The sequence below is a fragment of the Rattus norvegicus genome, chromosome 16 (assembly GCF_021556685.1).
Source record: "Rattus norvegicus strain SHRSP/BbbUtx chromosome 16, alternate assembly SHRSP_T2T, whole genome shotgun sequence".
NCBI classification, from domain to species: domain Eukaryota; kingdom Metazoa; phylum Chordata; class Mammalia; order Rodentia; family Muridae; genus Rattus; species Rattus norvegicus.
In genome coordinates, this window is record NC_141549.1 from 12906663 (window position 1) to 12931555 (window position 24893).

The 24893-nt window shown below is 43.4% G+C and overlaps 1 protein-coding gene across 2 annotated transcripts; it reads right to left on the bottom strand.

Moving 5' to 3' along the window:
* Positions 1–662: 662 nt before the first annotated feature.
* On the bottom strand, positions 663–13015 carry Ghitm (growth hormone inducible transmembrane protein). Of its 2 annotated transcripts, none has more exons than XM_087587679.1 (9): positions 12691–13015; positions 11387–11557; positions 10971–11070; positions 9572–9683; positions 8703–8844; positions 5702–5810; positions 3859–4047; positions 3332–3503; positions 663–2193 (listed from the first exon to the last, which is right to left on the bottom strand). In XM_087587679.1, the coding sequence occupies exons 2-9, from the start codon at positions 11516–11518 to the stop codon at positions 2109–2111; spliced, it is 1041 nt and encodes a 346-aa protein (XP_087443805.1). In that variant the 5' UTR covers positions 11519–11557; positions 12691–13015; the 3' UTR covers positions 663–2108.
* Between the last annotated feature and the right edge of the window lie 11878 nt (positions 13016–24893).

Genomic DNA, 24893 nt, shown 5'->3' on the forward strand with positions numbered 1-24893 from the left:
AAGGCAGGCAGAATGGCCCAGTGGGTAAAAGGTGCTTTCCTCCTCAACGACCTGAGCTAAAACCTTGAGAGCCAAGATGGTGGAGGGAGCCACCCTCATATGCCTGCAGGACACCATGGCATGTGTGTACCCACACATGTAAAGGAACCCTTCATCTTATTCATTTCTACCTGACACTACTGTTGAAATCCTACTTTTTTCTTTTCATAACTATATGAAATCAAAGATTAAACTTTGGGTTTTAACCTGCTACTGAAAACAACAGGTCCTTTAAGATTTCAACTTAACATGACAGTGATACTTTATGGAGACTAGAACAAAGACAGAAATTAGGCATTTGGATTTTACTGCAGGGGGTAAAAACCAACTGCAACAGCTAAAATTCACACAATGCCCAATCATAGCTGCACTAACCCCACAGGGGGATGTTGTCTCCATCTTAAAGTTGAGGGAACTGGGCATGGGAGGTTAGGTCATTTGTCTAGGGTCATATAAGAAATCAGTCACGATCCAAATGAACGCAGGCCATCTAGCCACAGCTCTCCTGTCTTACCAGACTGCAGTAATGTACTGCATGGTAAAAGCCCAAGTTGTTTTTCTATTCAAGACTCTGGTGAGATGGACTGAACATATCATGTAGAAAAAAAATATAGCGTTAACCATTTGGCTAGAAATTTTATTTCAGAAATAAGCATTCAGTGTACTTTAAAGTGATTAAAAGTTATTTATGGATTACTGTAATAAATACTTCTCAAAAATAGTTACTCTGTAAATACACATACAAACTTCAGTGAAGAACTCCTTGCCACAAACAAGTGATCTGTATCAAAATCTGATGTCACAGGGAAGCTGAACGGTGGCCTGGACGGGGGACAGAATGCTCAGGGAGTCTAAGAAGCACTCCCCATTACATTTTTCATTCAAATACTTCCCAAGGCCAACTTAAGTTTGTTTTGTTAGTTCATGCATAATCTGACAGGGAACATAGGAAGCCAAGAGTTTTAGAAGAAAAAGCAATCCTAATCTTAGCATAAGCCACAAAGAGGCTTTTCTGAGAGCTGTCAAAGCTGTGTTGAGAAAAGCAAGCATGCTTTCAACGAGACACTGAGGAAAACACCCTGTCCGACTACAAATATACCAAACATCTGAAAACAAGTGAATACTGAGCTTCGGAGTATGTTACACTGGGCAGAGCTGGTAGGTTTGTTGTTTGTCTGTTTTAGAGACAGGCCCTTGGAATTCACTTTGTAGACCAGGACGGACTTGAATTTAGAGATCTGCTTGCCTCTTCCTCCCAAATGCTGGGATTAAAGGCACATGCACCACCACTAACCAGCCTGTTTCAAAGGACTTCATAGTAAAACTCACATACACACAGTTCTAGCTGGGATTCTCCGTATGGTTAACTCTCTGGACTGTCCTGACAATGACCAGTCAATCGAGGCCGTTAACAGCACAGAAGGATACCCGTGTCTCTGCTAACACCATGTATCCTTGTTATTACATCTCCGCTGTTGTTTATTGGCTCACCAATCAGTGCTGTCCTAAGCATTCAAAATGACTGCAGGTGGGGGTTGGGGATTTAGCTCAATGGTAGAGCGCTTGCCTAGCAAGCAAAAAGGCCCTGGATTCGGTCCCCAGCTCTGGAAAAAAAACAAAAAAACAAAAACAAACAAAAAAAACCCAAAATGACTACAGGTGATTTTCATCTCTGACCTCTACACCAAAACTTGTCACTCATGACGTCATTTTAATATTCTGCAGGGTCCCACGATATGAAGATACACACATTTGCTACATTTTACTTATTCAATAAATAAAACAATACTTGAAACCTTCTAATACATCTTTGCGCACACATTCATCAAAGCATTTTTAACGTAGGAAAGCATGACAGATGAAAGTGTGCGTGCTTATTTGGAAGACATCTATTGCATTTATTCTCTAAAAGAAAAAGCAGGCCTGAAGGGTCACGTTACTGGACATTTTAAACATGGTGACAGGTTATCTTCTAAACCTCAAGGAATTCTGATGGTGCGAACTGTAGTGACTATCTGCTCCTACTAACCAAGCTGGACACCAGCGAGCAGAGGCACCACAGCCGTCATTCATTTCTTTCTGTTGCTTCCAGTTGCTAGCATAGTTGCAACTCGCATAAATATATTTAATGTATCCATGTAGATCGTTAGCATCCTAGGAAAAAATGACAGACAGATGTGATTCCAATGACAATCTAGTTCTTAGTACAGAAAAGGAAAAACACTCGTTATTCCTAGTGTTAGTTATTAAATGGAAATTAAAAATGTAATATTTAATGTTGGTTAAAAGTCCTAAACGAGGCAACATTCACTTTTCCTTCTTGGAGAACACATCAGCTTTTAGATATGGATACAATCTTTAAAGGACTATCTGTTCTCTGACATCCTGCTATGAGTATCCAACCTGGATGTCAGACAATGGAATAACCAAAAGAGATCAAAGAAACACACCTGTAAAAAACTTGCAAGACACAGTCTGGCATTTTCAAATGGAATAAATTTACCTACTTCATCCCCTCTAAGAAAGCTGCTACAAAACTACAAGTGTTATATCAACATTTTAAAAAGCTATTACATTATTTTATTTTTAGGTAAAGGAAAACATTACTAAAAATGTGAGAGACACTCTGAAACTCTAAGCAGAATCCACGAAAAGAGAATGAACACTATTTTACATTATCGAATGTCAACATGAGTTGAGCACACAAGCACAAGGAGAAGTATCTTCAGGGCTGTTTTCCCTCCTTAAAATTCTAGTTAATTGCACATGCATCCCAGCAGGCGGCACTTGTAACTGATACCTAAATGCTGCAGTCAGCTGCAGTGTAATCAGTTTTCTAGAATCCACTCCAACAGAAGCAGCAAATTTGACCTGTTGGAACGCCCAGTACTAGTCCTATATGCGTATTTGGAAGTACAGTCTTCTAAGATATACTTACAATGTAATATGGAATGAAGTCATACTAGGGTAGGATACGTCTAGTGGCCTTATTAAAATAAAGGTCGGACACACAGCCCGGGGAGAGTGGCAGTGAAGATCGAGGTGCCTATCTACTCACTAGCCAAGGATCACCAGCAGTGATAAGCAGCCGAGAGACAGAGGATGGATTCTCTTAGCTTTCAAAGTTCCCTGCCCTGCCTAACACCTTGACTTAATACTCTGGCCTCAGGAACTGAAGAGGATAAATTCTAAGCCACTGTCTTATGCTACTGTGCTATGGTGGCACCCTGTGAAACTGATATATACAGAACAAAACACCATGGGACACCATATAACAGTAAGGATCACTTACGAATTGATGGGATCATACTTCTGAGCTCCGTACGCGGGTGTTATTTCTGCACGTTTGACTACTTTCTGAGTATCATACAGAAGGAACATGCTGAAAAGAACTAATCCACCATACATTGCCACTGAGTACAGAGTGGCACCAGCCACAGAGGTAGGGGGAAGGAACATAGACCCTGAGATGAGGGAAAAAAAAAGAATATAGTTTTTATAAAAAAGGATCTCTTGCAACTGGATTTATAGTTTTTATTATTTAAGGCTACCTTTGTATTTCTTGACATTTGAGTAGGTACTCACTCAATTTCTTATAGTCATTTATTCAATGGGTTACTTGCCAACATTAGAGCAATTTCTAAGTCAACTTGATCATTTCTGAGTAATTTAATAAAAAGAATAGCTAACTATAAGCCTAAGGTTTTTGATGCATTCAAATAAACAAAGCTCAATCAAATTTCTTAGTTTTTAAATAGTTTTAAAAACTAAATCTTAGTGCTTTAGAGTACCTGTACCCTTTAAAGCACAGCAGCTTACCCAGTGAAGATGCAAAGACAAGACCCAGGCCCACTCCCAGGGGTGCTCCCATGTTCAGAAACTTCTCACTAGGTGCACACATGGCCACAGTAGAGAGGCCTCCCACAATACCGGCGGTGTACCATGCAGCTCTCAGGAGAAGAGGCCCCCCTAAGATTGTCAGAGGAGCCACGACTGCACCCATCACACCTGCGGAGACAGCAAGGTCTTATAAATAGAATACCTACTAAATGACCGTCAACGAGGAAGTGTCACCGTGAAGGTGACCCCTCTGCTAAGCAATATAAACACAAGTTTCATTTAGGCAGCTCTATGTTACCATCTCAACTGTACAATTAACATACATGGCTATACAAATTCTCTACTACACCAATACCGGCTCATAATTCACACATAAACAGTAGCCTGCATTTTAGTAACTTTGTAAAAGTCTACATAGGCCACTATTTTGATCTTAGACCACCACTAGATTTCACAATTATTGAGACAGAACTCACACAAAGCAGACAGCTGAAGATCAGACCTACTGCTGCTCAGGAAGAACTGAAAGGGAAGTGTGTGGTGGAACTCTAAAATGTAGACGGGGAGACACTGAATTTGTCTCACCTAATAAGGAACACAGCTCATTTCACCTTTAAGAAGAAAGCTCAGGGGGCTTGGTTAAGAGCAATGACTGCTCTTCCAGAGGTTAATTCCCAGCAACCACATGGTGGCTCACAACCATCTGTAATTGGATCTGATGTCCTTTTCTTGTGTCTGAAGACAGCAAGAGTGTATTCATATAACTAAAATAAACAAATCTTTAACAAAAAAAGGCTCAGTTGTCAGGATTTACAAAACTCTTCCTTACAGATAACAGGGTAGTGGGCACGGTGGCAGCTGCCTTTAATCCCAGCACTAGGAAGGCAGAGGCAGGTAAATCACTTTGAGCTGGAGGCCAGTCTGGTTTGTCTACATTTTGAGTTCCAGAACAGACAGAGCTACACAGTGAGGCCCTGTCTTGAAAAAAACAAAACAAAACAGCAAAATAACACAATGGCATATTATTTCCAATTACCAAACATTAACAAAAACCTCCCCAACTGGAAGATACCATGCTACAAAATTATTTCATTAGAGGAATAATGGAAAGTTGTTCCTTTAGTTTTCAAGATGCTGGGAGTCAGGTGATGGGTGTGTGCAGCCAGCCTAACGCCACTGAACTGCACCCTGCACCTGTCTTGAGAGAGGCTCCAGTGTTACTTAGGCTGTCTTTAATGTCCTTGTGAGTAGCTATGATTACTGGCCTGTACCACCAGGCCTGGCTCGTGTGTTAAATTACTACTGGATAAGCATCTGTGCATAGTGTGTATGGAGAAACACATGCCATGCCGTGGAAGTCAGAGGACAACTCTTTAGAGCTACTTCTCATCTATGTTTATGTGAGGACACCAGGGCTTGAACACAGGTTGGCAAATGCCTTTATCTGCTGAGCTACCTTGCTGGCATCTCCAGTCTCTGCTTATACACAGTTTATCTCACAGCATAACCTCAGAGCTACCGTCATAGCAACTTTCAATACCAGCAAAGTGATAATGCACCAACAAGGACTGTAGGGAATGGTGTTTTCCAAAAATGAGGTTTACTAAGTCATTTAAAACTCAAGAGCCACGCGAAAAGGCCACTGTTTAAAAGTCAGATGTGTCAAGAGACTGATGCAGGAAGGTAGGAGGATGCAGGCCAGCGTGGCATAGCTATCAAGACCCCATCGCAAAAACTGAAAAAAGAAAAAAAAAAGGCCAAACAAATAACAGGAAACTGAATGATATACAAGACAGCTTAATAAGGATCTAACAGAACATACCAGAATGCAGCATCCAGGCCAGATGCTTTGGGCCTGGGCTCTGCTCATACGATATTGACTGGACCAGCATTCCAGCTCCAATCATGGCTGCGAAGGTTGCACCAATTGTCTGGAAGACACACATTAAGAGAAACAGATCCTTAAAGGAGAGTCCCACACATCTGAGTACAGCTAATGACTCTGAAGAATACTAAACTGAATCCTGTGACTTTATCTAGCATACGTGGGTTTGTTTCTAGTTCCTTTCAGCACTGACTACATTAGCAAGAGCGCCCTCTACTGCCACAGACATCATTTCCAACCTGACAGGAAAATAAAACAAAAACCAAAACCAAACAAACTGATGGTGAAAAGCACACTGGATTCTACTTCACTGTTCTGTAATGGAGAAACGATGACTACAAACTGTTCCCACACCCTTTGTTCATGGAAATTCCCAGTTGTTTATCTCAACTGTATATTCCCTTCCACGATCCTAGTACTTTGCTTTTTACCTTTCCACATTCTACATCTTAGTGATACTGAAGGGGCACGATTGGGTCAATACTCCAGAGTCTCACGCTCCTTAACTGTATCCACTGTGCTTTTAAGAATTTATAGTGGGGCGCACTTTTAATTCTAACTCTTGGGAGGCACAGGCAGATGGATCTCTGAATTCAAGGTCTGCCTGGTCTACATACTGTACTCCAGGAGGCACAGGCAGATGGATCTCTGATTCAAGGTCTGCCTGGTCTACATACTATATTCCAGGAGGCACAGGCCTGGACTCTCAAGGAAACCAATGTCGGCCTTGCTGCAAACTGACAGTCAGGGCTGATAGGAAGACCTTGTCTCAAAAACCAACCAAATAAAAAACAAAAACAAAAGACCAAACCGACAAACAAAAAAATTCCGGCAGAGCAGTGAGATGGGTCAGCAGATAAAATACTGGCTGAGCTCCAAATGTAAACCCTAGGTCCTATGTTCATCCTCAGAATCCACAAAAGTGCAAAGGAGAGAACCAATTCTGTAAAGCTGTGCTCTGACCTCGACATGCAAGCCATAGCACATATGTACATATCACAAACACACATACATCTATACACCTTCCTTACTACTTGACTGAATTACTTATCTCAGAAGCTTTTCTAGTAGGCACTTTGCACAATAGTGGCAGACCCGTCCTGTCCCAAAAGCGCTTGAAAGATATTAGGTCTCAAGCCTACTTAATATATCAGAGTGGACCAGACCACCAGGTTCTCCCTGTATCCCTCTGCCCCCACTTGTTACTGAGCCAGCCCTCCGGGCTGACATACTCTATCCCCTACCCTGAACCCTCCAGCCTAGGGGGCTGGGCTCTTCCCTATATAATCCAGGCATTTTAGTTACACACCCCCTCTTTGTAGCTCTGGCTGTTGTAGCTGGTACCCTTCTCAGTTCTCCTTTTCCCATATGGCTCAAGGTCATGAACCTTAACATATGGATATTTCCCAGATGCTCTTGCCTCAGACTACGCTGTCCCATATATCTACAACAAACTTTCTTTGTTTCCTTTCCTTTTTTAAGAGAAGCTGTGCCCTCTTGCCTATCTGTATCAGCTCCAGGGCCCTACTCTTCCTTCCTATACAGTCTACCTAGTTTTCTCGTGTGTTTTCCTAACTATTCCTAGTGGCATTTTACTGTAGAGGCTGCGGTCTCACCATAGAGCTCTCCTGTAGTTTCTGGTATTGTATTTTTATGTTTTAATACTTCAGACTACCGCTGTACACATCGTGCATCATTTTACATCATCCGCCTTGATCTGAACTGGCTTTCCGTGAGAGCTCACTTCACTTCTTTGCCTTCATGAATCCAGGAGAGTCCTGCCCAGGCCAGAAGAGTCTGACGAGCACAGTCCTTAGACTATGAAATGCTTGTGTCACCATATTGATATTTGTCTTAAGAGCTCAAGACACAGGAAATATGGACTCCAAGCTTACAGTTCTGGTTAGGAAACAGGTGTGTCTGATTTCCATCTCTTTCCCTGCTCAGTCTCATTCACTGCTCCACGCATCACTGTGTTCTAATCAGTCGTCAGACACTCAGAGGCCTGGCAAGATGGTGCACCTATCTGCTTTGTTTTCCTCCCACACTAGTTCTTAACATTCAAACAGAACCAGATTTTCTCTAGCCACCCTGGTCTCGACAGTGCTCTCTGTTTATGTATTTCGCTTCAGCTTGGAGATGAAGGCTACCCTTTCTAAGCATCTCCTCTCACCCTTTAGACCCCAGAACACTTGAAATTTCACTTGAACGAACTGTGAAGCATTTTCCCAATAGGTCTTCCTAGCTCTTCTCCTTTGCTCAGCTGCTTGGTCAGGCCGACTGACCTTGTCCTCTTCTGAAATAAAATATGTGAGCCAGCAGCAACCCTGAAGAACTCAGTCTCCTCCATGGAGCTGCCCCGATGCTCCGAGAGTCTCTCAGGCTGACTTTCTACTTCATTTTCAATTTTCTACTTCCTCCTGCACATACCATACAGTGCAGTCTGGGTCTTCACTAGAGAGCAGCACAATCCGTATCTGTAGTCATACAATGCTAGCCCGTGGCTAAGAGCTGGCCTAGAATGTACTGCGCTACAGAGGTTCAGTTAATACAGGGAAGAAAAACTGCTAAATATACTGTGAGAAAGGGCGAGGCCGTTAAATGGAAGAACACTGCATCATTTTCAAGTACGTGTTTTAATATTTAGGATTAAGAGTTGGAAACTGAACTTAGGGGCATTCTTCCTATTTATCAATAGACAGAACATAAGTCTATTTTGCACCCACTTGCTGAAAAGTAAATGCAGATTCACCTTGCAGGTCAGTGTGAAATTCCTGTCTCCAGAGCCCACGCTTTCTGCTGTTACAAGAAATTAATATAGTGCTGTTGAAAATATATTAATGACCCTACTTAAGAAATCTTTTGATCTTCATGCAAAGAAGCAACCAAACATCCAGCATCACCTTCCCCACAAAAAAGTATCAAGTAGCTAACTTACCATCCAAGAGCCTGTCATCATGAAGTTCATGAGGGCAGGTGATCTGGCTAATGCCAGGGCAGACAACGCTGTTAAACCAATACTTCCTGCTAAGTACATGTAAGTAGAATGAATTCTATCCTTTACATACTGAGGCCAGATTCTGTAAGAAACGTGACAAGGTTAGCTCACAGAAGTATGCGTATAAATTCTGATTAAATCATTCATTAGATACAAAAGACTCTGGGATAAATCACTTTAATAGTCTCAACCTTATTTATGGTGGAAATACTAATAGGCGACGATGATGATCCTAAGGGTTTCTCTATGTAGTCCTGCCTGGACTCCACCTCCCAAGTGATGGGATTAAAGGCATGCACTACCATGCTTGGCTATAATGAAAATAAGTGTGCACACCTTAGAGCTGTTTAAGATTAAATGACATACACCATACATTCCATATAAAAACTGGGGACTCGAGAGATGACTCTGCGGTTAAGAGCACTGACTGCTCTTCTAGAGGTCCTGAGTTCAATTCCCAGCAACCACATGGTGGCTCACAACCATCTGTAATGGGATCTGATGCCCTCTTCTGGAACACAGGTGTATATGCAGATAGAATAAATAAAAAAAAAAAACACATCAAAACCAATACACATAAAGAACCAATACATTTTCTTCTTGTCTGAATATATAACCTTGGTCAAAGATTATTATTTAGGCTTGAATATGTCTATGACTAATGAACAAAAGTGACTCTATACATTCATGTATATTCACACATGGAAACCAGATAAGGCATTCTAAAAGTGACTAGAGACTAAATGGGGAGAAAACAGGAACCTTTATTTGAAGGAAGGATTTTGGTTGTTTGGGTACACTTTACTTACACAGCCTTCTCGATAGCTCCAATCTCATTAGACATTCCCAAGCCATAGTAGCACAGCGCTCCAAGACCAACAGCTGCTCCTCCCGCAACAAACCACTTTCCCATCTGGTCAACTGAAAGCATGGCAACAAACATACACTTCAACTAATTTAAAGTGCTGGGGTAAGGATTCAAAATATTCAGGAGGGGATCAAATTAAAATTATTTCTTCATGGTAGCCACGCTGGGGATACAGATAGTTCTCAACCTTAGGAGACCAGAAGGACACACCTGAAACAAACCTACAACAGTACTACAAAGAACAGAGGAGCAGTCTAATAAAGAGGTCCACATAACTATTAAAGCACTTGAGAGACTGAGGCAAAAGATCATGAGTTTCAGACTGGCAGCTGGATTTACACATCAAGAACAGATGGATAAATACTCAAGCGATAAAGGAAAATGAGAAATGGCATCAATCATTCCACATTGGAAGAATGATTGGCAGTAACCCAGGTGAAGCTTTGTGTGACCCCAGAGAACGAACAAAGAAAAATGCCACTAATGTTTATGTACCCCCAAAAGGGACAGACATTTTTGCTTTAAAATACTGAAAATTTATCAACTCAGGCAGGTGCTCATAAAAAACACATCTTACTTTCTTCAACTTAAACTTGTTTACTAAAAATGTAACTGGAAAATCCTGATTTTTTTTTTTTCTCTGTGGTCAAGCCTCTAATCAAAAAGAAACGCCTTGCATGATACTAATCAGGGCTTTCCTGAACTATATAATACGGTGACACTTCTAAAACTGTCAAGTAGCAAGGCTTCTGTTGAAATTTAGGCAAGATTAGCAATCTGGAAGTCTGGCTTCAGAATCTCCAAAGTTAAAATCCAAACTACGAATCAAATGACTTCATTAAGGTAATGCCTTCCAAGGGGCTGCAGATATGGCTCTGTGATTAAGAGCCCTTTGCTACTCTTACAGAGGACCTGAGTTCAGTTCCCAGAATCTACTTCAGGTGGCATACAGTCACCTATAACTCTAGTCCAGGCGATCAGATATCTTCTTCTGGCCTCTGTGGGCACTGGCATCCACCTGGCAGGTAGTCACACAGACGTACACATGAACAGAAATTGACATTCACAAGCACCTGCTTGAATGAAGATTCTCCATAACTTGAAATAAACTTCCTGAATAGGCTCTACCATTTTAAATAATAGGATGATAATAAGTTTGGTTTTTCTAAAACCAGTAAATCTTTAATACAATTAGGAACCATGAAAGCCAATGCAAAGTGCCCATCTGTTTTGGGTTAACAGACCCCCCAAAATAGAAGTATGGCTTTTCAGGAAGCTGCCTGTGAACTAAACACACACACACATACAGGCCTCACATTAAATACTAAACTTCCGCATACTTTTAAAGACTTTTTCCAGTGATGGCTCCAAGGCTGCCTCTTTCAGTTCTTGGCCAGTTTTCCCACGGTGAGTCCTAATTCTTGTCTTGGTAGCATATTCCTGACATAGACAAAAAGACATACCATCCAAAGCAACAACAGTATATTAGAAAGTTACCTAACATCTTAGATGTGGGAAAGGCGTGGGACCCCTCTTAAGGCATTTGTGATAAGGAGTGACTGGAAGGATGTAAACTGGCAAGGATAAAGCTCACTGGAAACTTTACTATTGCTTTAGTAAACCACTGTTACAGTAACTAATGAGTAAGTTACACCCAACCAGTGTGAAGCCCACAGAACAGCCCACTAATCAACTACCACCATCACCACCAAATTCTAACAGACAACCTGGATGGGTGGGGGAAAGCATTCTTTACCCTGCTGGGTGTTAAGAGCCATTGGTTCTTTGTGATGGAATTCTTCACAAGTGGAGAGGCCTTGGTGATGAAAGTGGGCTGGAAAACCCTGGAAGGTAGTGTCCGGAGACACACAAGCCTTGCAGCCAACATGGTGGGTGATATACCGGTTTACTAAGCAGATCTGAAATGCTAGTTAGAAAGGTAGAAGGGAAAAAATTAAGTTAATTAAGAAGGAAACATAGCCAAAATCAGAAGAAATTAAATTGCAATAGAAAAAAATAATCAGAACAGTGGCTTCACTATTTTTAATGTTGTATCCTCCCCTGTTCCTTCTAACTCATGAAATCTAATTTGGAATGGGCAGCCAATGATGGATAAATCCAAGTTTGACCAGATATATGGAATAGAGAATTAATGTCATTATGTTGACACAATCACAGATTCTATAACCGCAGCTTTGCCCAAGATTTACACCATCACTCAGTGAATAAAAGAATTTATGTAACTTTTCAGCACAAGAAAAACACCCAGAGAAAAGATTAATAAACTACTCAAGGTCACATTTTACAAGACTAAAAGAAAATGGACAAAAGCCAGGCATGTATACGTCTACTAAATAGGTCAAATATTATTTCCCTTTAAGATACGACAGACACTTTCAAATTAATTTATTCCACTACATAACATTCGATCAAAACATTAAGAATTCTTCTTGTATTCTTAATAGGGTAACCCTTGCCCCCAACATTCTAAAATTGAATTGTCTCAGCTCCAGATAGTTAAGTGAACGTCTCTCTGTAATGCTATAAAGTCACATTTCTGGCCAATGAGTTGTGATGAATTTTAGGCAAGTGATTTGTATTTCCGCCTTCTTCCCATTTGTAAATACAAGAAAACTAGGCCAAAACAGCTTTTTGACGACAGTGCCTTGCTTGGGACTTTGAAATTGCCCAAGATTTACCCTAAAACTCCAGGAATGTAACGAAGTTTTAACTAGCACCTCCAAAGTTAAGAGCTTCCGGAACTATGAAGTGCACACAACTCTAGGCATCTGACCTTGCGGAAAAACCCGCGAGCCCTTCTGGTACTTTCATGCCATTACATCATCTCAACATATTGCTTCAGCTTACTAACCTGAACAGAGTCTAATCTGAGTGGCCTTATGTTGGGGAACAGCTAAGAGGGTTATCGGCCATGTGTTTATGTGCGGGTTCTGGTCCTCTGAAACGGGCCCCTGGGCTAGGTCTGTACGAATTACTGCCGACCCTTCCTAAAGCTTTCTTGAGCTCGAGTGTTCGGGTGTGCCCTTCCTCCCCTCTCACCGCTAGCCCGCAGCCTCCGCGTCCACGCACCACCCCACGGTACCCTCTCCCGGTCAGCTAGGGCGACCACGCGGGTCCTCGAGCGGCTGACTCAGCATCTCCCTGCCGAGGGAGATGTAGAGAGGGCGAGCCCGGCCTTCCCGCCCGGAGCAGCCAACCCAGATCCCGCTGTGCCGACGTCCATCACGAGAACTGGGATTCTCAGGACTCTCGGGGCAGTACCTCAGCTCCGGTCACCTCTGCCACGGGGCTCCCTTCCGGGCCACCGAAACCGAGAGTGTTCGACCTCCCTCTGCCGCTCCTCCGCAACCCCGCGACTCACTGCGTCACGCAATATCCGGACAAAAGGTAAATAGTACAAGCAGCCAATCAAGAGCAGGCTTCTAACGGAAGGGAGGGCACCGTGGCGAAGGCGGGTCTTGGCTTGGAGACCGGACCAATGGAAGTTTGGGTTCCGAAAAAACGTCACAGTCAGAGTCCATTCTAGGTCTGGGCAACGCAGCCCACTCTGGCGTTTTAGTTTTGGGCAGCTGCGTTGTGTGCACTCGCAGCCAATAGGTGTAAAAAATGGGAGGTGGACTGGTTGGCAGCGCACTCCTTAAATCCCAACCTTTGGGAGGCAGGTGGATCGCTGTGAGCTCAAAGCCAGCCTAGAATTACTTTTGTTATTGGATTTAGGTCTACCAATGACTTTTCACATTTAAGTTGGATTTTAGTTCTATTTAAGAGTCATTCCTAAAACGCGTTTTAGGCCGAGAGTAATTAGTTTGGGTTAATCGTATAGTCGCGGTGACTGGCAGGAAATTTATCAACCCTTAGAGGTATAATTTAGTCAAACGTTCGTTAATTGCTTCCTTTTTATCACTGCTGGGACTGTGGCTAGGCTGGGTGTCTTGAGCTATGGGGTATGTGCTTGGCACGCTCTCCTTTTGATTCATTATTCAAATGTTAAAAGATATGATACTGGTCTAGTGAGTTTTGCCTGTATTAATTTACTTTGAATTAATTATAAGGCCAGGACCAAACTGAAAGATCCCTGAAGGGACACCCTTACTCAAGTCTCGGGAAGTTGCGGACCCCAGACACACGAGAGACCAATCTTGATGCAATACGCAGAGGCGAGGTTTATTACAGAGGGCTCCGGGCCGACACGTATCCCTCGCAGGAGACAGCGGTGTCTACCCTGAGTGGCTGGGAGAAGGGCTATTTAAAGGAAGAAGTCACAAGCCCCAGGAGATAAGGGGATGTCAAAAGGAAATACCAAAAATGTCACGAGGGGAAACTCTCAAAGTCACAGGATTGTTCTTAAGACTCTAGGGTTTAAATCAGGGGAAAGGTCAAGCCCTCATTCTCCTGAGAACAGATCTTGATTCCTGTCCTTTAGGGTAAATGTTTGTCAGAGTTGACGAGGCATCTGCATCTGATACACATCTGGTTAGGCTTCGGCCCCGGTTTCCTGGAATATTATCTGCAGGACACAATGGCTGGAACATTATGTAGGGCACAATGGGGGCTTGAACAAACATCACTGGGGCAGAACAGAACCCGTTACTCCTTTACTCACGTCCAGTGACATCCGGAGGGTCAGTGAGTCTGCACCAGTCCTCCTGCATTTTTAACCACCTGTCTTCCTGAGTCAGATCCTGTTGCTGAGTTTTGAGCTAATTTAAAACTCTATCTCTCACAAACCTTTTGTATTTATGGAATGAAAGGGTCCACCTAAGCATTTTCAGTACTTTGCTTTAGCTATTAAGTGACATTAACTATGCATAAATAATATTAATACACAAAATTAACTTGAGTGTTTTAATAAAGTTTGTTTTATGACTTCTGATATTTTTTAAATATGTACTGAAAACTAGCCTTAACTTTATGAGCTTTTAGATGTAAGATGGATAGGCAAGCAACCATTGGCTGAGTTTCTTGTTTTGGGGGGGTTTAGCAAGAAAATAACTCCAGTGGTCTACAGAGTGAGCGGCGAGCTTCAGAGTGGCCAGAAGAACAAAGTGAGACCCAGTCTGAGGCAGGGGCGAGGGGATGGGGGATAGTGTCAGAATTGAATACCACATCTTTCTATTGCCATAAAAACATTCTTACCAAATGTGGCTTATTTTTTTTTTTTAAATCAGAGCCAACCTGTTTCTTGAGTCTATGATCGATGGTTGGTGAGATCTAGAAGGGTTTGGGTTTATTTCCTAGTTTTTTGTTTCTGCTTGAATTGTCATATTAGATATTTTCAAACAGTGAATCAAACAGCTCTCATTATAATGAAGAAATGCTTGCTTCAGTGGGGCAAGTGGATCGTACCATCAGACAGAAGATCTGGTAAGGTCGAGCAGGTCCAAACCCTGGGGAATCTCAGAATTGAGAAGAGCAGGCGTGGTGGGGCCAGCTCCCTGACAAGCTCTACTTGTTCTGGAACACTTAACCCTGACACCCCACTGAGAGGGCTATGACAATCAGTCACATAGGGACAACGCCTGCATTTTTTGTTTGTTTTCTAGCTTCAGGCTCCACTTGAGCAACAGAACAGGTATAAACCGCTTTTCTTAGGAAGGGTTTTTGTGAAGGCTACTGAAATGCTTTGGTGGACAGTAATATATTGCAATAAGAGATGCATCTCTTTTACTTTTGGTTGGGAACCTGGCCTTTAATGCTTGAGCCATCTCTCCAGCCCAAGAGCCATTCCTTGGTGTCCATGAAAGAGTGCCCCTCCCCCCAACTGTTGCTAGAATCTCACCAAGGATGCGTCCTGTGTTGCACCAAGGAGTATAGAAGCAAAGGAATGTAGTTCAACACAGCAATTTATTTTTGTTTCTTTAAAAAACAAAACCAAAACCAAAAAGACAGTGTGCCACAACCTAAACCAGGATATTGAGCAGGAGAGGAAGCTCGCTTTGTTCTTAGTCTACTACCAGGGATGACTCTGTCTTCTCCCCATTGGCTGGGGGCCCACCTCACAGTCTTTATGACTAGCTAGTTTTAAAAGAATGCATGCAAAGAAATGGAGGAAAACGGGAAGGCGGCAGCCCTCTAACTCACCCAAATGCTAGAATACTGCAAGGCCTTCTCATAAACAAAAGTTCTACCCAGCGGTGTAGGGCCGAGGCACTAAGACATTTGCCTGAAGATATTACAGGGAATGTGGGTGGGAGTTGGATGAAAACGTTTGCATAAAAGTCTTACAAGGGGAGGAGATAAAAAGATTTGAACTGTCTGTCATAAAGCTTTCATGCTGCCAGAAAAGACTCATTAATAGCTCTTATACTATCTGTATTACCTGTTAAACCAATATTTACTGGGTGCTCATTTTGAATCGAGTACTGTAATAAGGATGATTAGTTACTGGAATACAGTCCTGCCTTTAGGCACTCACCTTCTCGTGGATACAGAAAACATACAAGCATAGTGTTAGGTGGTAATAAATACTAAGAAGAAGGAGAGGAGGAGGAGGAAGATGAGCAGGACGAGGATCAATGAAGTCCTAGGGGTCTGGTACTTTAAATAAGACAATTAACATGTGAAGTGTATGAACCTCTCTTATCTCCTAAGCAATCGTTTATTGTGATTTATGATCATCTAACCAGATAAATCTTGACAGACAGAACGCTTTGCTGTTTTATGGGTAATAAAAAGTTTGACAACGTCAGAGTTCTTCGCTCTTCACTCTGCAAATGGCAGGAAAACTCTAGAGAAATTGTTACTCAAGAGATTAACTCTACGGACGGAACCTAGATGGAGGATGGGCAATTTAATTTTCAGACACCCAATCTGAGGAGTTCACAAACAGGATCTCTTCTTTAGCTCCTTCAGTTTTTCCTATTGCCTTTATTACAGCAGAGAAGGGATTTATAGCACAGTGATTAAACCTTATTTCTTGTATAGAAAGCAGGGCTTTTTAGTTATTCCCTATTTTCCTTTCTCACTTTCTGGGCTTGAATTGTCATATTAGATATTTTCAAACAGTGAATCAAACAGCTCTCATTATAATGAAGATATGCTTGCTTCTGTGGGGCAAGTGGATTGTACCATCAGACAGAAGATCTGGTAAGGTTGAGCAGGTCCAAACCCTGGGGAATCTCAGAATTGAGAAGAGCAGGCGTGGTGGGGCCAGCTCCCTGACAAGCTCTACTCGTTCTGGAACACTTAACCCTGACACCCCACTGAGAGGGCTATGACAATCAGTCACATAGGGACAACGCCTGCAGTCCTTCTTCATGCAAATAGAGCATTTACCACATGGAGTAAAGTGCATGCGGTATTTCACTAAGAATCGACTGAGAGTGGCGGTTTTATTGAGCTTTAACATGCTGGCGAAGAATTGCTGAAGCACTCATTGCTGGACCTTGGATTCACCCAGCAGGCGGGGCTCTTGCCCCTGGGGCCTCTACTGTGACTCCTGGTCTGTGCTGTTCACTCTTGAACATAGCTACTTCCTGCCGCCCGCTTGCTTAGCGGCTCCAGCTGTGGTTCTTGGCTGTGGCCTCCCACCACTGCTGCCCGGGGCATTGGTGCTGCTGAGGTATCGAGAGAGACCCCGGCTACCTGCCCAGCACAGACTTCCCTTCGAAGAGCTTTAACATTTGGGCCGTTCTGGCCAAACTAGAGTCGAGTCCCGTGGAACCTTTTGTTCTGGCTGGACAGAGATCCTTGGAATTAATCCCTCGCTTCCACCAAGAGTGACAACTAGAGGCCCCTATTGTGGACTGTGTTTTGCCTCCCCTGAGCGGCCATAGCACAGCAGCGATGCAGACAGGCAACCCAGCAGTCTTCTGTCATTGTGGATGGGGAGAGGTTCAGGGTTTAGACAAAAGAAAGGAGAGAGAGAGAGAGAGAGAGAGAGAGAGAGAGAGAGAGAGAGAGAGAGAGAGAGAGAGAGAAGAAGAAGAAGAAGAAGAAGAAGAAGAAGAAGAAGAAGAAGAAGAAGAAGAAGAAGAAGAAGGAGAAGAAAAGAAAGAAAAGGAAAAAATGAAAACGGTTTTAATAATGTAAACAAAAGGTGAAGAAGACTAGAATTGAGGTAATGAGGGACAGAGAGTTTAATGACAAATACATTGCTAATCGCTAATTGAATAAACTAGATAAGTGGGTGTGTGTGGAGGGAGTTACACTGAGTAATCACAGTGTTCCGAATGCAGTGAGTTCCGGTGGGTGATTATACTATTAATTACAGAAAGGACACAGAACAAGGTACAGATGACAGGGACATAAATAAATACCAAACGCGTTTACTGTTCTTAGTGCTAAGGCAGATGCGAACACTCGGGTAATGAATTCTAATACTACAATGCAACCTAATTTTTATTATAGGCTACTACTCGGTTCCTTAGGGTGGAATACGACTTCATTGTGTGTACAGCACAGTCATTAACCATTCCTCTGTAGATAGACAAGTAAGCTGATTCCATAATTTGCCATTGTGAACAGTGCTGCAGAAAACATAGAGACAGTGGTGTCTTTCTTGTGGTATGTTGCCTTAGAATCCTTAATGATAGCCGATCTGACTGGGGGCCTGCACTCCTTAGTGGTTGGAGAAACACAGCAGGAGCCTGTGAACACACAGCTGCTTGTTTGTCCCTTTGAAATGCTAATTGCGTGTGTTTTTAAAGAACTTGAAAACTCTAGGTTCTCATGCTTAAAGGTGGGGACCTCTCCCCTAAAGAGAGCTTTTATGGGGAGGACAGTACACCTTGTGTGAAGGGGAAGAGAAGGAGAGGTGGCTTGACTCTTTGACCATTGTGGCTTTTGTTGAGGTGAGCATAGAATCTTGGCTCATTATGATGTGGACTTGGGTATGAAAGCTGTGCTCCTCCTCTTCCTAGGCCAACTGAGGAAGAAATAAATGCCACATCCGATTACTATTGGCTTTAGCTTTGTACTCAGTTAAAGGCTGTATTGTTTGTCCTCACCCCCCCCCCCACCACTAGAACTGTGAGTCTCTCTCTCTCTCTCTCTCTCTCTCTCTCTCTCTCTCTCCCTCTCTCTCTCTCCCTCTCCCTCTCTCCCCCTCCCTCTCCTCCCATCCTCCCTCCTTCCTTCCTTCCTTCCTTCCTTCTTTCCTTCCTTTCTTCCCCCCTTCCTTACTTCCTTTTGTTCTTTTTCTTTTTCTGTTGAAAAAAGATCTGATATGGCTGAGGATGACTTTGAACTCCTGATTTTCTAGCTTTCAGCTCTCCAGTGCCGAGGTTATAGTTTTGCATCACCACACCCAGTCTATTTGCTCCTGCAGGCTAGGCAAACATTCCATCAACCCAGTTACATCTGAAGCACAGCATGGCTGTTCTTAAACTTTTTTTAAATTTTATGTGTATGAGGCTTTGCCTTCATGTATATATGTGCACTGTGTGCATACATGGTGCTTATGGAGACCAGAGGAGGGACTTGGGTCTGCTGGAACTAGGGTTACAGCTGATGGTTTTATAAAGCGAGGAAATGACAGTGCCAAGGTATGGTTAAGGAGGTTTTTACTGTAGGTATGAGAGAGAGTGCAGCCAGAAGCATCTGGAAACATCTAAAGCAGGGAGAGAAAATAGTACACTGAAAAGGCTGGCAGAGTGGACTAGGCCATGAGAAAAGAGAGAGTACAGGAGAGCAAGAGGAGAGAGAGAGAGAGAGAGAGAGAGAGAGAGAGAGAGAGAGAGAGAGAGACATAGAGAGAGAGAGAGAGAGAGAGAGAGAGAGAGAGAGAGAGCCAAAGATACCAAAAAGGGAGACAAAAGAGAGGGTTAAAAGAACACCTGCCCGGAATGGCAAGGTTACAAGGGAATTAGAAGCTGGGGGAAGGAAGCCCATGAGAAGTTGGAGGTGGGGTGAGAAGAGCCACCCGTAACAGTGATATTAAGGCCACCTGGAGGCCACCTGTGCTGTCTAGTGCTACAACAGATAGCTGTTTGTCCCTTCCAACAGTGATAAGGAAATGTCTCCTTTGGTAGGAGGGAGGGTGCCAGAATTTGGGGGAGTGAACATTTCTTTGGCTCTGACAGGGCCCTGCTGTCCTTTTAAGAGGAAACACATGAGAGCTTTCTCTCTCCTGGTCAGGGAACAATAAGATGTTACCTGTAAGGAAGAGAGCTGTCCCAACCCTCCCTGCAACACAAGATTTTGGAGTTCCAACTACAGATAAACAAGGATCTATTTTTGTCGTTTAAGGCACCGAGACTGTTGTATTCTGCTATGCCATCCCAAGCAAACGAATACATTATTTTTACAGGGATCGTCGCAATGAACAACATCTCATGGAATTCCCACGAAGGTTAAAATAATGTGTGCAGTTTATAAACAATAACGTATAGTGATCTGATTGGCAACTCTTGCCATTTGGTTAGTAGTACTAATAAATAGTGTCTTTAGGAGTTTTAGATCCTCATTTTTTTCAGCTTCAATCACTTTTCTTGAGGTGAACCAAACAGGCCTCATGCATCACGAATGCCATGTTGCTTAGGACACCTTCCTTTGCACATTCTCTCTGTGATCTGCTTATGTTATATTTTCTCTCTCCCCACTCCTGACATACTATATTGATTAGTGTCTCATTTTAGCAGTTTATAGTGCCTCCTTTACTGGTTTACAGCAGGTGGTTCTGAGCTCATTACACCATAAATATGGATTATATTGTTCCTCCCTGCCCCCTAGAGTGAATTAATTATTTTATATCCATCCCTGATGAAGTTCAGAATGTCAAGCAGGAGACCCAACATCATATTGATTTGGGGTCCATGTTTACATGTTGCTTTGCTTTTCTTTTGGAGCATAAATGCTTAGGATCAGAAACCACGCATTTCATACCATTTTTAAAAATCTAATTTTCAAGCATCAAACACTCAATCTTGATAAAAATAATAAAAATGTTTTAGCTTTCAGCTGGCTTTATTGGATCATGGGAATGCTTAGAGTTGTAAAATACACCCATCCAGAATCATTGTCCTGGCCCACATATCAGTCTCTGTGACCCTGTCCCAAGTTTTTTTCTGATTGGTAGATAAAGATGCCAACAACTAATAGTTGGGCAGAAGAGACATAGGTGGTGTTGTGGTTTAAATCTTGGCTTGCTTCCTAGACAGAGCACACCAAGCCATGGTTCCACATGGAGAGGTTTAATGAAAGAAGAAGAGTAGAGGAGGGGAAGAACAAAGGCCGGTCATGGGCACGTGGCGGGGGGAAGAGGGTGTGGGGAGAGAAGGGACAGGGACAAAGAAGGCATGAAAGCAGAGAAGAGAAGAGCAAAAAGAATGAGGAGAGGACAAGCAGCCCATTTTATAGTATCAGGCACAGTTGGCTGTTGCCAGGCAACTGTGGGGGTAGAGCTTAGACAGAATACCAACATTCCCCCATTTTGGTTTAATTAAAAAAAGAAAAAGAAAAAGAAAAAATTAGAGGCAGTGGTGGAGCAAGAATAGGGTCGTTGTGATCTCTGACTACTTCCTGCTTGTTTGGGGCGACCCTAGAAAACTGGGTATGGGATGTTGGCTGTTTCCTTGTCATTCAGGGTCTGTGGAACCACCTGAGGATAGGTCAGGAGAAACAGGTCCCATAGAAGCATCTGTGTCTGTGAGAGGAGATTGAACATCTGGAGGTTGCTTTTCTGGAGCTGTCCTGGGTGTAGTAAACGCCTGGACTTGACAAGATGCTGGAGCACACATATATATATTTATTATAGGCAGAGAATAAGATTAAGCACATTTTGGAGAAAAGAAAAAATTTTTTCTTAGATGTACATTTGAAACCCAGAGGAACCCCACCCTTTGGAATAGGTAGTAAGTGGGAACTTTAGGCAGATGTACTTATCTGGGTGGAGTCTATTTGGTCCATGAGATGTAGGTCTGAGTGGGTTTCCTGTAGCTTATAAGTTTACAAAAGAGATAACAACATGAGTTAACAACATGAGCACTCTTTAAGATAAGCTTTTTGTGGAGCAGAAGGAAGATTTTGTCCTACAGAACGTGTCCTGGATGTCTTTTTTTTTTTTTTTTAATTTATTTATTTAATGTATGCTAGCACACTGTATCTGTCTTCAGACACCAGAAGAGGGCATCAGATCTCTTTACAGATGGTTGTGAGCCACCATGTGGTTGCTGGGAATTGAACTCAGGACCTCTGGAAGAGCAGTCAGTGCTCCTAACCGCTGAGCCATCTCTCCAGCCCCTGTCCTGGATGTCTTAAAACAGTTTGCCATGACAAAAAGATAGAGAAAACAGTTTCCAGACCCTATTTAGAAAAAACTGTTTGTTTAGCAATAGAGGGAGACCTGCAGGACTTGGGGGAGGGGGTTGTCTACCTAAGAAGCTGGTAAAGGAAGCAACATGTCTGTGTTGGTGGGTTGGCTGGCTAGAAGGAGCAGAAGAGCTGCAGGCGAACTTGAGTTTAGGCAAATGGGTGGAGCGAAATAGAGGCTCCCAACTTAGCTAGGAGATCCTTTCCCAAAAAGGGGACCGGGCATGTTGGCACTGCAAAAAAGAATGGGTGAACATGTGGCCCATACATATACAGCCACCCAATTAGACAAGATGGATGAAGCAAAGAAGTGCAGGCAGACAGGAACCTGATGTAGATCTCTCCTGAGAGACAAAGCCAGAATACAGCAAATACATAGGCAAATGCCAGCAGCAAACCACTGAACTGAGAACGGGACCCCCATTGAAGGAATCAGAGAAAGGACTGGAAGAGCTGAAGGGGCTCGAGACCCCATATGAACAACAATGCCAAGCAACCAGAGCTTCCAGGGACTAAGCCACTACCCAAAGACTATACATGGACTGACCCTGGGCTCCAACCTCATAGGTAGCAATGAATAGCCTAGTAAGAGCACCAGTGGAAGGTGAAGCCCTTGGTCCTGCCAAGCCTGAACCCCCAGTGAACGTGATTGTTGGGGGGAGGGTGGTAATGGGGGGAGGATGGGGAGGGGAACACCCATATAGAAGGGGAGCGGGAGGGGTTAGGGGGATGTTGGCCTGGAAATCGGGAAAAAGAATGACAATCGAAATGTAAATAAGAAATATTCAAGGTAATAAAGAAAAAAATAAAAATAAAAAAAATAAAATCATCGTAAAAAATAGAAAAATCAAAAAAAAAAAAAAAAAAAAGGAATGGGTGAGAGGAACACCGCTAAAATGCAGCTAAACAGTGGGGTTTGGTGAGAAAGGTAAGGTTATTCCCTACCCTGACAATGGGGACTGGGAGAGAGAAGTGGGTCCCCAAAACTCTGATAGGACTGGGTAACAAGTGTCCAAGAGGAAGGAGGTGTGCTCCCCACATACCATGATACCTAGGGCTCCCTATTGGAGATGGCAGTGGTCAGGTCCAGGGAGCTCAGGCCCCTTCAGTTGTCCATAGCCAAACCTAGGGGATCCACTGGATGTGATGTCCCCCTGTCCTGCACAACATGAGGGCAATGGACAGCCCAGTGTCCCTCTTGATGGCACCTAGAACATGGCCCCTTGGCTTGTGGAAGTTAGGGAAAACCCTTATCCAATGACCTTGTTGACCACATCTGTAGCAGGAGCTTGGTGGTCTCTTAGGCTTAGAAGGCCAGGAGTTCCGGGCAGTGGCTGAGGCTGGTCAGACAGCCATTGTCAGCATATGGTACTTTAGTCTGGGAACCTTCTCATCTCTCCCATGGTACACTTTAAAGGCCAGTGGCAAAACTTCTGCCTGTGGAGTTCTGGGTCCCTTCTCTAGTTTTTTTAAGTTTGTCTTTTAGGTCGGGGTAGCTCTGGGAAAAGAAATAGGTCATCAGAAGTTGCTTACTTTCTGGGTTTTTAGAGTCTAGATAAGTGTATTGCAATAAAGCCTCTGTAAGGTATTCTAAAAGTTGTGATGGGTTCTTGTTTTTCCCAAATGACCTGTTGCAAATTTTTTTTAATTCGCTGGTTTTAAGATTGTCCTGTAAAGACTGGCCAGGAGACAGGCTATAAATGTATCTCTGGCTAAAATACCACACGTGGAATTATAATTCCCTCAGGGATCTTGGCCAGATACCGCCTCAGATTCAATTGGGTATGTTCGTCTGCATGTATTCTCGCCTGCTCCCAAATTCGCCAGCATTTCCCAGGAAGTAAATTATTAGTAAGGATCATATGTCAAGACAGCGTAGGAATGAAAAATCTGCAGAGCAAGGGAGAGGCGCAAGCACGTGTGTGCAGGCATGAGCGACGGAGGCCCTGGCGTGTGCAGCAAAGGCACTGGCGTGCGGGTGGCGGTGTACCTCAGCGGGATGCCACGGGAAGCAAAACACAGAAAGGGTTTAGACCAAAGGTTTATGGATGTTTGGGCATAAAGAACTCCCCCCCCCCCCATTTACCAGACTGCTGGCAGTATGTATGAAAATCCCATAAAGTTGAGGAATCAGGCGTGCTGTTATGCGGCCATTTTGAACCATTACTTAATGAATACTGGGTCCAGACATTATTGCATGGGTGTATATATCAGTTTGATGTCCTCAGGTGAGGCATTAGTTTTAGAGTTTTGAAGTTCTCCAATAGACATCTTAGTGGTGAATTTGGGGGTACATTCAAAGACCTCAAATTACTTATTGGGAGAATTCTCACCAGTGTACCAGGAGGGATTAATGGTAACAGTAGCACTCTGCCCGGCCAGGTGTCTGAGTCATCACTTAGACTCCCGGAGGCCATAAACGACAGGTCCTGAACCTGCCAGAAAGCGTTCCTACCAGGCCTGGGATTTTGTGCAGCTGGGAGTGGGAGGGGAGCAAGGAACCGTTTTCGAGGGAAACTCCACCCAATGCTCGAGGTTCTATCACATATATTAGCTAGTGGGATCCCCATAATCTCAGAAAAGCTTGCCAGGCCTTATCTGGGAAATCCGGGTCTTCCTTGCCAACTGGAATAGACCTACGAATCTGCCGGTGTTTGTGGGGAAATTGTTGCTTCAGTCTGGTAGCAGGAAAAGTGGAAAGGTTTAATGAGAGGAGAGTAGAAGCCAGGAGAAGTAAAGGAGGCCAGCCATGGGCAAGTGGAGGGAAGGAGGAGAGAAGGGGCAGGGAAGAGGGCAAGAGAGCAGAGGAGAGAGCAAGAGAGAGCAAGAGGGAGAGGAGGGGGCAAGCAGCCCCCTTTATAGTCAGGCACAGCTGGCTGTTGCAAGACAACTGTGGGGCGAAGCATACCTGGCTGTTGCCAGATAGCTGTGGGGTGGAGCTTAGACAGAATACCAACAGGTGGGATTTAGGTTTCCCAGGCTTGTGGGGGAGA